Raw genomic sequence first — 13,027 nt, forward strand, 5'->3', positions numbered from 1 at the left:
AATAACGTTTTAAAAATTACTCAACTTCAAATGTAGAATTTAGTAGCATTTAGCATTCATAGTAAACCACAACCCTCATCTTTCTCTAGCTTCAAAGTGTTTTTATCATCCCCGAAGGAGACCCTATGTTTGCCAAATGACCACTCCGTTACGGTTTCCCCCTAGTGCTGGCAGCCATCCAATGTTTTCTGTCTCTGTGCATTTACTTCTTCTGGAGACTTTATATAAATGGAGTCATGTAATACATGATTTTTTTTCTGACCAGTTGCTTTCATACAGCAGATTCTTTTTTTAATGGATCATTCACACTGTAGCCTTTATCAGAACTTCATCCCTTTTTTATGGGTGAATAATATTCTATTCATGCACTGGTGGGCAGTCGGGATGTTCCTACCTGTTAGGCAGTGGGACTAAGACTACTATGGGTATCTTAGAACTGGTATTTGAGTATTTGTTTTCAGTCTTGGAGTGCACACACAGAAGCAGAGTTGCTAGGCCACATGCTAGTTCTGTATTTGATGCTTGAGGATCACTAACGTGCTTCTGCTGTGTCTGTACCGGTTGACATCTCTACCAGTCATCTAGAGGGTTCTTATTTACCCACATCATTGCTAACACTTGCTTTTTGCTGTTGTCTTTGTGTTTGCTTGTTTGTTTGTTCCTTCTTTTTCTCTGTGTGGCCCTGGCTGTCCTGGAACTTGCTCTGTAAACCAGGTTGGCCTTGAACTCAGACATTTGTCTGCAGAGTGCTAGGGTTCAAGATGTGCATCACCGACACTTGGCTAAAACTTGTTATTGAATTTTATTACTATCATTGGAGTGGTAACTTCTTGGAATCTTGGTTTGCATTTCCATAATGAAATATCTGTATATTACTATATAGATTGTTGTTAAGGCAAAAATCAGCTTCAAAATGATTGAATTCATCTGTTGCCAGGAGATTAAGATGAGCAGAGGTCTTCTCCTAGAGTACTTGGCTTGGCCAAGAACCTTGTGCTTTGGGGTTAGAGACCGTTCAGTATATCTGGCAAAAGACACTTATCTGACTTTAAATGCTTTCCTTTTTAAAGACAAGTTCATTCTTGACTTAATGCTATATTCATTTATTTTGCAGTGTGGGAGAAGACACTCAGGATGGCTCAGGGATCCGGAGACCAGCGAGCAGTGGGGGTTGCTGATCCGGAAGAGAGTTCTCCCAACATGATTGTCTACTGCAAAGTAAGATGCCCAGGGAGCCACTGGGCGTGCAGCCTGTGTGTGTCTGTTCTCAGTGAGGGCAGACGGATGCTATCTGTCTGAAGTGCTTTTAGGATAAAGGAGGGCTTTCTTCTCATGGTTTAATACTGTAGGTCAAGGAAACATTTTATATCATTTAGTTGTGTGTAAACCCCAAGATTTCCTGAGCAATACAACAGAGTGTCTGCTTCTTCAGTGGCCTTCACAATGCCATGCAGATCCAACTGGAAGGTCTTTGAACTCACAGTATACGGAAGGATGCTGTCAGGAGATGCAGAAGTGCGGCCACTCAATGCTTGAAGTTGGTAGAAGACATTAAAGGCCCACAACACCCAGAATCCAGTCTGCTAGCTTGCAAAATAGGTACAAGGAGGGTGTTCTCTCTCATCAAAGGAGGATGTTGGAGTAGTTTTAAAGGATTTTCAGGATCGTTAAGTGATCTGCTAGGTCATGAGATCTGTTCAGCAAAGGCACAGAGCTGGGGAAACTAAATGGCTTCTGGATGGGCTCATGGATGGCAAGGAAAAAAAAAGATAAGATTGGGGCCAGAGATGTGGATGCAGCCAGATTGTAGAGTATTGGATTATGGGTTGTTTCATCTTGAAAACATTGTGTACTGAGAGTTGTGAAAACCGATCTGTTTGGGATTCAGGGTTTTTCCACAGTGAGTCATTAGGTAACAAGGTGGGGGGTGCAGATGCCCTGAGAGGATTTCCACATCAATGAAAAGGGTGAGGAGGATGCTCTTCTAGCCAGAAATGTATCCCTCAGAATGGAGAGGAGTCTCTAGGAGGAAGTAAAGTCTGAATTATGAATAACTTGAAAACTGAGCAGATGTGGAAGGAGAGGCCGTGGAGGGTAGGAGACGTCCAGGTTATGAACCTCGGGTGCTGGGAAGACACTGCTACTGTCAGTTCTCATAGGGACATTTAGAAAAGAAGGAGATACAGCCCATACGTTTATTTTTATCTGTGTTAAATTTAAGGTACTAATTACTCTGTGTGCTTATGAAAATTTAAGCTAACCAGTATTATATATTAGTAAGGAAATGGGTTAATTGTTTATTCATTTTGATAAATACTTGAGTTGTCTGCTGGGATCTGTGCCTGCTGCCATTCTGTATTTGGTCTGTGTTAATCAGAGGGATAGTGTTGAACTAGACAACCCTGGATGATCAGTGTGGTATTGTGTGTGTGTGTGTGTGTGTGTGTGTGTGTGTGTGTGTGTGTGCGTGTGTATAAATAGGACTCATATTACTCCAATGGTTAGAATCCTGCAATTCTTTGTGTCTCAAGAGAATGTTGAAAAAGCCTACCTCTAAGAAAGATGGCTATTGGGCTATAATAAATAATAAATATAAACTTCATCAACAGAGCCAGCAGTTTAATGAAACACACAGAGGTGTGTTTAGAGGTGACTGTTGTAAACTTCTCCCCTACCTCAGTCCCTCCCCACCTGCCACAGGCAGGAGAGCCTGGGGCCAGAGAAGCAAGAACATGGCTTTGGAGTTCCACTTGGGTTACAAGGTCACCTTACAAAGAAGAAATTGCTGTGAAATCCATTTTAATAAAGCGAGACATCTTTTGTCCACCTTGGTCCATACTGTGGATTGTATTAATTTCTCTTTACTCTTTAAGCCTTTTAGGGATAGAGACACTTGGAGAAAGGATGAATTATGACATACATAAAAGCTCACATTGTTAGTAAGTTGAACAGAATCAACCGATGCACTGAGTTGTCCTTTTGAGGCAGAAGAAAATAATACAAAGATTATTAAGGAGATTATTACTTTAAAAATTTATTTATTTTTATTTTATGCATGTGACTGTATTGTTTAAGTGTAATGTATATACCCCCCATATGTGTGTGGTGCCCAAGAAGGCCAGAAGAGGGCATCGGATTCTCTGGATTTAGATTTCTATAGATGGTTGTGAGCCACCTTGTGAGTGCTAGGAATCAAGCACAAGTCCTCTGGAAAAGCAGCCAGTGTTCATAGTCAGTGAGTCATCTCTCCAGCCCCACTGCACCGCTGTCAACAAGGACTGTGAAATGATGCTACCTGAATACATTTTCACTAAAATGGGGTGTTGGAGGTTCAAATCTTTCTACAGGTTCGTAGTATGTTTAAAATTTCCTTTTCCTGTGGGGACAGGGGGCCTCCCTTTTGCTGCTGCTGTTGTTATTTAAAAAAAGCAAACATTATTTGTAGTTCTTTAGAACAATGGCAACTAGGAAGAGGAGTGTACCTTGCTTGTGACTCCTTCATGTGAGGAGTTAGTATGTGCTCATACATGTTCACACATGTTCACATGAAGCATAGTGTTAAGGTTCTAAGACAATTAACTGAGTTTGTTCAGTCTATTAGGAAGGAAAAATGCCTATTGCCCCTTTCTGGAACAGAATTAAACTTACACTAACTTGACTTACTCAAGCCCTGGCTGTGCTTGACCCTCACCATGACCATAGAGCATTCTGATTCCAATGCTCTGAACTGCTGTTCAGCTACAACAATGAACTTGTCCTCTGGGGCATGCTGTCAGTAAGGGTGACTCTGGGAGCTGAGGTTAATTCCCAGAATTTTCTGTAAAACTCCTTTAGTGGGACCACTGTTTTCCAAGGTTGTAGCCATACACCCAGACCTTTTCTCAGCTCTACAACAGAAATTTTGTCTCCTTTTCTCTCTTCGACTGTTACTCTTGACGCAGACATTCTCAGGGAGAGACTTTTGCTTGGATGGTGTTGTGTTGAACCATGTGCCGAGAGAGAGAGAGAGAGAGAGAGAGAGAGAGAGAGAGAGAGAGAGAGAGAGAGAGAGAGAGAGGCTCAGATGAGCTTCTGGGTAATGGATGATGAGATGGGCACATTCACAACATGAAATGACTTTTCAGTTTTCTTATTTTTAATTGACACATAATTGTGCGGACGCATGTTAGCTCTGGGTGCATGTACACTGCCCAGTCATTAGCCTACCCCTTGTCTTAGGCGTTTATTATTTCATGTCATTGAAATATTCTAAACCTTCCCTTCTAGCACTTTGAAACACTCAGGACGTTGTCGCTAACTCAGTTGTTGTGACTCTCAGACACCATTTAGGATGATTGTGACACACAAGCGAGCCCACGGCTTTCAGAACATAGCTCATTTTCTTTTCACATTGCCATGTGAGAAGTTGTCCTTCCCCCAAGGCATGATTTATTTATTGACTTGAACTGACATGCTAATTTGGTTTTTTTCGTCTTTCATATTCACATTTTGGATCAGAGGTGTGTATGAAAAATGTATTGGTTGCATTAAAGAGCTATTTAAAAGAAAACCTTAATCATTCATTAAGACACCCAAGGCTTCTTCATATCCCCAATCCCTTAGGGTTCTGGGTCACTGAACCACCTAGTGTGGTGATGAGTGTGGAAGCTAGCTGTCTATCAAACTGTCTAGAGGGTCTTTATAAAAAACACCAGTCTTCAAAGGATGTCCTTACCCAAGCATACTGTACTTTAATATGCCTAGGATGTGTGCTTAGAGTATGAGTTTTAAAGCGACCTCAAGAGATTCTCAACTAAATCAGAAAAGTTTTAACTGGATGTTTGTCTTTCATTCCCCTCCCACTCCACCCCATGTAGGTATATTATGTATTAAAAAATTATGGGATAATTGGTGTTTAAATTTGGTTTAAAATTTCTATTTACATCTCTATATTTTTAAGTGTGTGTGTGTGTGTGTGTGTGTGTGTGTGTGTGTGCGCGCGCGCGCGCGCGCGTGCGCGTGAATGCGCCTTATGTTTGTGCTGCTGTGATAAAACAACATAACTAAAAACATCTTGGGGAAGAAAGGGTTTATCTGATCTACATCTGATGGACATCAAGACAGGAACTCAGACAGTACAGAAACTCGGAGGCAGGAGCTGATGCAGAGGTCATGGGGGAGTGCTGCTGACTGGCTTACTTCTTATAGCTTGCTCGGCCTGCTTACTTGTAGAACCAGGACCACCAGCTTGGGGTAGTCTCACCCAAAAAGGGCTGGGCCTCCCCATATCAATCACTAAGATAAGAGATGCTGAGTGGCTGGTTCAGCTTTCGTTTTTATTATGGGAACTTCAACTTTTCTGCTCCATCCTCAACTTACCACCTTTTCTCGCTTCCTTCCCAGCTACAAAATACTTTTTACTACAGAAATACACCCAATGTCCATGTAATATATAAAGGAAAAAATATGAACTCTATGCATTGACACTAGCCCAATAAATAGCATTATTAGGCTTCGTTTTCTCTATTGTCAAATGAGAGAATTCATCTAAATAATGTGCAAATTTATTTTTGTAAGGAGTTCAAAGTTTAATTCTTTACATTTTGCTTTTTAAAAATATAATACCCAATGCACAAACTATGCACATTTAAAGGTCTTTGACCTTTCTGGGAGTGTTTTATATGGTCATTGATAATCCTAAATTGGATTGAGATTAAACAAAATTTTGTCAGGTGTCAGGAAAATTAGTTGTGATAATTTAACATTAGTAAAAGTTACACAAGATGTCTTCTTGGGCTGCCCTTGACGATATAGCATGAAGAAAGGATCAAGTTCAAGGCTATCCTTGGCTACTTAATACGTTTAAGGTTAGCCTGGGCTACATGAGACTGTCTCAAAATCAAACAAACAAAAACCAACAGAACAAAGATCTTTTTGTGGCATCTTGCTTCTTTGGGCTTGCTCTGACACTTACAGGAGTCCTGTAATTATTTCTGGCTATAATTTCATGCTATAGAATTAGCAAGAATGGCTTTACAGTAGCAACGCTGACAGTAATGCAGAGTGTCATGGATGAATTAGGACTTCCAGTGGGAGAAGAAAGAGCTCACAGTGTGGTGTGTTGGAAGATTGGAAAGCTTTGTCACTGGTAGCTACCCTCCCTGTTAGTTCCTAACCTACTGGCTCCTTTCCTATCGGTGTGATACCCATGTTTCTATGATACCCATGTTTCTGTGATATGTGTGTTGTTGTGATAACGATACTGATGAGGCTGTGATACCCATGTTGCTGTGATACCTGTGTTCTTGAGATCACACCGTGTTGGTGTGATACAACTGTTGTTGTGATACTGATGATGCTGTGATACCCATGTTACCGTGATACCCTGTTGCTATGATATCCTGGTTGCTGTGATACCCATGATGCTGTGATTCCTGTGATGGTGTGATATCTCATGTCATCAAGGACCCTTGAAGTCCTGGGGCAGAAGCCAGTTTAGGCACACGTCCTGAGAGTAAGCACACTACTATTTTGTTACACAAGTGGTTAGTGGTATGCAGCAGGGAGGGCAAAACCAGCACAGAGGAGGCAGAGCTTTGGAGGAACCTAGGAGCAGGATATTATTGTCTTGGGGTTCTAGGAAAGCTGTGGCAGAAGCAGGATGGCTGAGGGCCTGAGAAAGCATAAGCCCTGGTGCTGAAGCCGTGATGAGATTGGAAACCATTTGACCAGCAAATATGTGTTGATCTTCATTTGTGGGACAGACAGTGATAGATGCTAGAGATGCAGGATGAGGGCCGAGTCCTGAATAGACCCATGAGTCAATGCGGGGTGGGGTGGGAGCAGAGGGTGGGTGGGTAACTAGACAGGTTTGTGCTGGTAGAGTCAAGGAAGGGGGAGGGGGATGGGGGGATGAGTTTATAGCCCCTAGGAGATAAAAGCACCAGAGAACTCAGCACATCCCTTGCCTCTTGAAGAAGTTGGTGAACAGAGAGAAAAAAAATGAGGAGACCGAAGGACAGGCACACGCCAAGTTATTACTCTCTGGAAACTTCAAGAGTCTCTTTTTATGGATCTAGGTTTTTGCAATGATGGCTTGAGATGCCAAGCCAGATTCTGAAAGATCGAATGTGTTATCTCAGGAGGTTGGTGTCCTGCAGATATTGTCCCTTTGTGCTCCCACATCCATGCTTCTACATGCTGTTCTCTGCTGCCCCAGCCCTTACACATATGTAAATAAACACTTAACATATTTGCATCCACTTAGTCTTTCATGGCTTTATTTGCTTAAAAAAAAAGAAAAGGAATAACTGAAAAAAGAAAAAAGGAAAGCATCTACAAAGTTAATCCAGCCAAAACTTTAAAGTCAGTTAGGTCAGATTATTTAAAAGGAGTGCATCTTTGGTCCTGAACATTTAAGAGTTTGTTTTCTTTCATTCTTTTCTTTCTTTTTTTCCACCCCGCATTAAGTAAAATCCCCAATGACTAACTTCAGAGAGTTTTTTGCTTGCTTAATTGTTCAGACTGCATTTTAAGACTGTTTCCATTCAAATTTTTTTTTGGGGGGGGGGTATTTATTTTTTACTGCCTTAGGGAAGAAAGAGCTTTTCAGGTTTCCTTCCCTCCCTGAAGTGAGCTTGCTAGGAGAGCAGCCTCCCATCACATTCTCTTGGTTGGCAGGACCAGAGGCATGCAGGCAAGTCCCAGACCCACGGTGTCAGCCTTGGTGTCCACAGACAGAAGAGATGTGTTTCCACATGGGGCACAGCTCAGTGTGGTTTAATAGGATGTGTTGCTGTGGGTAGAATTTTCTAATGTGAGAAGCCTTCGATGTGCTCACGCCTCCATTTCATCTCCCGTCCCCCTCCTCACTGCACTTCAAACAGTCTGAGGAGACTTTGCTCTCTGGCTGACTGTTTATCTTAGCATTGGCAGTCCTCTGCAGCCCTCGAATGGCTGTCAGTCCCCAACTGGCACAGTTTTGAACAAGGAAAGTTTAAAGTGAATGAGAATGAGTGAAAGGAAAATAAATGCTTAAAACCATCGGGATAGAGGAGGGGGATTCTTTTAAAAGGCCATGAGCATGCCAGCCGGGTCAAAACAGAAAATGGAGAGCGCTTTTGACAGTGAGCTTCTACGTCCTAGACGTGTACTTTAAGGAGGGGTGGAAAACACACGCACAGATATAAGCAGCCACCCCAGCCCTGGAAGACAGACAACCCTGGAAAGTGACAAGCACAGACTGGAAAGACATTAGAGGTTCACTGAAAAGAAATGGTTAAGTGGTAGCTATGGTCCTGGAGTCCTAGTTGGATGAGGCCACAGTAGGATTTCTGTTCTGGCAAAGGCTAATCTTTGCCAGGAAAGGATGCTAGCTACTGATCTTCTGGGACAAGACCAGGGTGCGTGTTCTGATTTTGAAGAATGGTTTTTAAGGCTTTCTGTAGGATTCTTAATGTATTTGTTGAATGTGAGGCTCGTGTGGATTTTCTCAGACCCCTTTTTGGTGGCTCGTTCATTTCGGCATGATTGTCCTTACAACCTAGGTGGCCTCTCTGTCCACTAAAGGACATCTTTAGAATTTTTTTTAGGAATATCTGATGGTGGTGAATTCTCTGGGGGTCTGTTTTGTCTTAGACCTGTTTGCTTCCCCCTCGGGATTGAAGATGTTTCTAGATTCTAGACTGGCAGCTGTCTCTCTCCATGTCTTGGCTACTGTCATTATCTTGTGGCTCCCATTGTTTCTGTTGACAAGTAGCTGTCCTTCTTCTGAGGGCAATCTATTTTTTCCCTGCTTTGGTTGTTTTTAGAGTTATTTTCACTTTTTTTGTAGTTTTTTTTTTTTTTTTTTTTTTTTTTTTTTTTTTTTGTGCCTGTGCCTCTGTGTTCTTTACTGAGGCAGGATCTCTTGCTGAATTTGAGGCTCACTTATTGGGCTTGTCCAGCCCTCTGCCAGGCTCATGGTTTTATGTGGGTTCTGGGGATCTGAACTCTGGTCCTCATGCTTTTGCTGCAAGCTCCTTATCCACTGAGCCATCTTCCCAACGACAGTGATGTTTTGTTTTGTTTTTTTAATTTACTCTTCTTAGGGCTGATAACACATTGTTTCATTTAGTGCTTGAAGACTTCTTGTCCAAAAACTCTAAATATTGATTTGTCTTTTCCTTCGTTTTGGGACACTGTTCATATGTTCAGATAATTTTTTCCTCCAGCTTTTGAATCTTTTTCTTTTACATTGATTGTTGTATTTTTAATTAATTAATTTTTCATGGATTCCAATATATTTCCCTTTTTGTATCAAATTTTTAAAAATATTTTTACTTATTCTTTGAAAATTTTATACAATGTATTTTGACCAGTCTTTCCTTTCCCCAACTTCTACCAAATCTTCCCCTACATGCCTACCCACTAGCTTAATGTTCTTCCTTTCTTAACAAAACAAAATAACACCCCCTCCCCACAAAAGGGAGTCTGGTTTGTGTTCGTCGACTACTTCTGAACACATGGTCTGCCCTGGAGAGGGGTGACATGCTCTTTGAACTCCATTGAAGAAAACTGATAGCCTCTCCCTGAGGTGGACATCTTTGATAACAGGTGCCTTCCTCAGTCAGTCTCCTCATTTGAGAGAAGGTTTCTCACTGAGTCTGGAGTATACAGGCCGAGTAGACGGGCTGGCCAGTGAGTGCCTGACATCCACTTGTTTCCACACTTCCTAGCACTGGGGTTACACACATGGATACTTAGCCTGTTTTTTTCTTTTGTTTTTTTTTTAAGTTATTGTTGGGAACCCCGACTTAGGTCCTCACACATTTGTAGCAAACAAATGCTTTAGCCACTGAGACATCTGCCCGCCCTAGACTGAATGAGCTAAATCAAATTATTCAAAAATAGAATTAAAGTACTCCTCTTTCACTCTTGACAGAACTAGTGTACTTCTTGGTCACCTTTAAAAGAAGTTCTCTATGTTCAGCCTAAACCCAAGGTGTTCATTCGTGCCTCATGCTCTTGGTGGCTGTGACCTCCTGTGTTTGTTCTGGAAACTTCTTGGGACTTTGGGAAACCACTCAGCTTCCCACTCAAGTCCTTTGCTTAAGGAATTGCTAGGGCCTTTGCTTAGAAAATGCATCCCTGGTCCTGGGCTTCACTTTCTTCTTAGCTTTTGTCTCCTTTCAGATCACAGACACAAGCTTTTCTTCCATAGCTCTCAGTGCTTTCAAACATATTTACTAAAGTATTTTCCAATCTTTCTGTTGCTCTTACCTGGGGGTTTATTCTGAAGTATCTGGCGAGCTGTCACCAGGACGATTCCAGACTATTGGCTTTGAAAGAGCATGAATCTGTCTTTCACAGACCCAGTTGACCCTTACGATGTTTTAATTTCTTATTTATTGTTTATCTTTGAGTTTCAGGATGTAGCCGGTGAGGCTTTGAACTTACAGTCCTCCTGCCTCATCATCCCTGATGCTAAGCTTAAAAGACATTTGGTGCTGTACTTGGCTCTGAAATAATCTTTGCAAAAGACATTTTCCAAGATTTTTTTTTACAGTAGGATGGTGATACTGGAGAGGAAGGGGAGGAAGGGAAACCCTGAGAACACAGAGAAGGTGGAATTGACCTTGGTTAATTTTATACATGGAGGATAGAGAGAAGGATTCAAGGTTAAAGGCCAAGATGCAGGCCTTGGTGACTAGAGATGTCAATCACTGAAGTAGGCAGGAGGAAGAGGACATGGAACTGTAATGTCATTAGAGTCACAGAATTTTTTTTTTTTTTTACCTGACTTAGTTCTGTAAAAGTCTACCTGTTGGACGGACAGTGGTTCCAGGAAAACATCTCAAGTATGAAAGGAACCTGAAGAGATGTGCTGTCTGGAAGAAGTTGTCCTCAGCTGCGCGGTAGTCTAGAACAAATCCAGGAAGTAGCTTATGCCTGTCAGTATATGTGACAATTAGAATATTTCTGTGTTTGTATTAGGACACTGTAAAGAATTCTCATACACACTGTGGTTCTGGACAACAGAAGTCTGCTTCACTCTTCTGGAAGGTAGAAACCTGAGATCAAAGTGTGGCAGGGCTGGTTGCTCTGTGAAGGCTGGAGGTCAGAGTCCTTCCCTGCCTCTTCCCACATCTTTGTGATCACTGGAAATCCTTGCCACTTCTCAGTTTGCAGGCTCGTTCCCTGATCCACCTTTGCCTTTATCTCATATGATCTTCTGCTGTGTTCAGCTCTGTCTTCCTCCAGCCTTTCGAGAAGAGGACTGTCCTTGAGTTTCGCCCCCACACTCCAAACCCAGTATGACTCGACCTTAGCTAATTATTTTCAAAAGGACCCCCTTCTCAAAATCAGGTCATGCAAATCAAATCAACCAACAGTGTATTCCTTGGACTCTAGCTTCTGGCAACTCATTGCCTGGGGAATAGAGGATGCTACCAAACCCAGTCCCTGACCCGGATGAGCCTGTCTGCCTAATAGAGGAAAGCGGAGTGGGTCAGGATTAGAAAATAAGCTAATGTTTATGGGCCACTGCTCGCTGGCCAGGTTCTGTGGCGGGTGCTGGGCTCATTCTGATGCCTGGAATCACTAGAAGAACTTGTGGGCAAGGCAGATAAGGAAACCAAGAGCCAGGGGAGTCATGGCTAGGTTTGAGTGTGGACTCAGAATCGAAAACCATGTGCGCTTTATTCCGAAGCTTGTAGATCCAGGGAAGACATTGGTGTCCGTAAAAGAAAAAAAAATCTTGAGACTATTTAAAATGTATTAAAATGCAGTTAATGTGAACCATGCTACTTATGGAGGAAGAGGACATCAGAAGAAAAACCACTGAAATTATATTCCTTTTTTTTTCTTTTTTTCGGAGCTGGGGACCGAACCCAGGGCCTTGCGCTTGCTAGGCAAGCGCTCTACCACTGAGCTAAATCTCCAACCCCTGAAATTATATCTTTTTTTCTTTAAATTATATCTTTAAGAAAGGGATTCTGGGTCCTGGGGCCATGTGGGCACAGTTGCAAAATATTCACAGCAAGGTGTGTTTTCTGTCAGATACTCATCGGCTAATGATGAAGTTCTGTTCCTTATGCCATGTCCCTGTAACCCCATTGTTTCTGAAGATGTTGTCAATCAAAAACGCATGTAATAGGCCTAACTCACAAAACCAACATCAAACTCAGCCATACAGCTCACAGTAGCGTCAATCGTTTCTTCTGGTCCTCATGTGATGGACAAAGGTGTGAGTCACCACTGTTAGAACTCTCACACAGAAATCTACTCTCCTGGGGGACCGGGAGAAATTTGAAGTATGATTTTTTTTATTGTACACGTGTGTCTCTTTTGTACCTTCAAAACACAAAAGAGACTTAAATCATCACACTCAGTACTACCTGCCCTACACACAGAGGATGCATGGGTTGCAAGTGTGACTCACTCTTCCCATGATTACCTGAAGCAAGAAAACAGAAACACTACTACTTCTCGAGTTCACGTCATGAGAAGTGTTGGTACAGCCAAGCTCCTTAACAACTGCTTTTATTTCTTCCTTCCTTTCAAAAAAATCTATTCTATTTTAAAATTAAGAATCCAAATAAAAAAGAATCAAAGCCCAGAGAGAAAAAAGGAAGCTCACATATGTCTTATGCCTAACATGCCAGTGTGATTAAAGTTAACATTTTGGCCTGGATCCTCCCAGTTTTGGATGTGTGTTGGGGTAGGTGTTATAAGCTAGTGGGTTATCATTGCTATGTGAAACTGTATGCTGCCCTCTTGTCTGTCTCCTAAATATTAATCTACGCCACAAGCTGCCTTTATCATTATCAATTTTGAAGGTGGAATAACATTTGGTGACGTTAAATAATGCGCAATTATTTTTTATTATTTATTTTATAAGATCTTATGTATTTGGGGCTGGGGTTAAACTCTCTATATAGTTGAAGTGGGCTTGAACTTTTGATCTTCCTGTGTTTACCTCCCTAGGGCTGGTGGTAAAGGCATGTACTAATATGCCCGGTTTATATGGCTCTAGACTTCAAACCAAGAGTTTCATATATGCTAGGCA

At 41.9% G+C, this 13,027-nt stretch overlaps 1 protein-coding gene across 21 annotated transcripts in view; it reads left to right on the top strand.

Annotated features, from left to right (window-relative positions):
- The window catches only part of Rgs6 (regulator of G-protein signaling 6), a 536,804-nt gene that overhangs the window by 27,854 nt on the left and 495,923 nt on the right, over positions 1–13,027 (top strand). For all 21 annotated transcript variants that reach the window (XR_015622117.1, XR_015622119.1, XR_015622118.1 and 18 more), the window contains 1 exon segment: positions 1,115–1,218. Coding sequence is in view for 17 of the 21 variants with exons in the window: in XM_087554419.1 (XP_087410545.1) it covers positions 1,135–1,218 (84 nt within the window). In the remaining 4 variants the exon portion in view is untranslated.

Source organism: Rattus norvegicus, chromosome 6 (genome assembly GCF_021556685.1).
Source record: "Rattus norvegicus strain SHRSP/BbbUtx chromosome 6, alternate assembly SHRSP_T2T, whole genome shotgun sequence".
In the NCBI taxonomy this organism is placed as follows: Eukaryota; Metazoa; Chordata; class Mammalia; order Rodentia; family Muridae; genus Rattus; species Rattus norvegicus.